The sequence below is a fragment of the Teleopsis dalmanni genome, unplaced genomic scaffold (genome assembly GCF_002237135.1).
Source record: "Teleopsis dalmanni isolate 2A unplaced genomic scaffold, ASM223713v2 unscaffolded_contig_0132, whole genome shotgun sequence".
Lineage (NCBI taxonomy): Eukaryota > Metazoa > Arthropoda > Insecta > Diptera > Diopsidae > Teleopsis > Teleopsis dalmanni.
This window is the reverse complement of record NW_024031514.1, coordinates 4,206-5,611: the sequence shown is the minus strand read 5'-3', so window position 1 is coordinate 5,611 and position 1,406 is coordinate 4,206. Positions and strand designations below refer to the sequence as shown.

General features: G+C 30.2%; 1 protein-coding gene across 1 annotated transcript; it reads left to right on the top strand.

Annotated features, from left to right (window-relative positions):
* On the top strand, nt 1-1,111 carry LOC119663103. The gene is made up of 2 exons (XM_038072766.1): nt 1-90; nt 186-1,111. Exons 1-2 carry the CDS (start codon nt 44-46, stop codon nt 754-756), a joined length of 618 nt encoding a protein of 205 aa, XP_037928694.1. The 5' UTR covers nt 1-43; the 3' UTR covers nt 757-1,111.
* Nucleotides 1,112-1,406: the final 295 nt, after the last annotated feature.

Sequence of the window (1,406 nt, the reverse complement as noted above, 5' to 3'; positions counted from 1 at the left end):
AGAATTTGACTGATATATACTATATTTTTGTATCAAAATAATTATGTGGTTATTTAAGAAATTATTTGGCAAATCAAACGTGGAAGAAAGGTAATTAATTTTTATGAAAATTATAAATTAGATTAATATTCATAAAAACTTTTTTCTCTAATTTCTTTTTGTGATTAATCTCCGTCATACCACAGCCGGAACACAGAAGCATCTGGAAACGATGCAATACCAAATACGGACTTAGCAGGATCGAGCTGCAGTTCGCAATCTCCTCCAATTGAACAGGTAACGATGGTGTGTAATGAGACGTCAGTTTCGGACAGTAATTTAAGTATCCGCGGTAGTGTCGTTTGTGATGATCTACCACAAAGGCAACTATTACCTGTAGAAAAGACAGAGCTCAAGATAGAATACGTTTATAATTTACGTAGTCGTAGCAAAAATTCAATTTCAGAGAGCCTTAATGTAAATGAAGAAGGTTTAACTTCTCGAGTTGTGAATGATGAAAAGACAATCTGTGGACAAAAACAATCCATTCATGCTCAAGATCTTGGTAAGCGAAAGAAGGATGAATTCACTCAAAATGGTGGTGGTGATACTATAAGCCGTTCGGTTGTAATAAATGAAACAAAAGTTGAGAAGAAACTCAATATTGCAAAACGTAAAAGGTGTAGCACTGATGAGGCTGCAACAGCTAAAAGGATACGTACTGAGGACGAGGATGGAAATGATGCTTCCAATATGGACACAAGGGATGCTGAATAAGAAGAGTAAAACTTGAAATATAACTAAAGTAAAAGTCCACCTTAATAAGTATTTATTTTCGTATATTTAGAGTTAGTCATATATAGAGTTATAATTTAATTCTGGCATTAAAAAAATTCTTTGTCAATTTTCTGCAAGGAAAGCTTTTTTCTCAATAAAGAAACTTATTGCCACCTACACACCTAAGGTAAAGTGAAAGGTTTCAACAGGTTTTACAGGATATATATAAAAGGGATTATGGGGTGTAGGATTGCTAGCAGGCTATTGTTGATCATATTTAACAAAAACGAATCCTTCCTACTTTAAAAAATATGACGTGGACAGACATTTACCACATTCTGAAAATTATATACAAAAAACTAACAATTTTGAACATTGTTTCAATTTTATATACAATATATAATTTTTAAAATAAAAAAAAAAAGTGTTTTAATTGATGTTTAAAACGATTTGAATACAAACATTTTAACATAAAAGTCGATTAAAAATTTCAAAAGTTATTCGCCATTTTCTAAATTTGTCCGGAATAGTGGTTTTTATTAACAAGTCAGAAAAATCTTTTTTCCGAAATTATTATGTAAAGTTTAGAGTGCAAATCTATGTAAAATTGTACAAATTTTATTTTAAAATTAAATATTAATGCTATTAAA

Excerpts from the sequence above, each read along its gene's own strand:
- LOC119663103 (XM_038072766.1), top strand. The coding sequence starts at position 44 with ATGTGGTTATTTAAGAAATTATTTGGCAAATCAAACGTGGAAGAAAG. Across the intron at positions 91-185 it reads AAATCAAACGTGGAAGAAAG|CCGGAACACAGAAGCATCTG; the intron begins GTAATTAATTTT and ends GTCATACCACAG.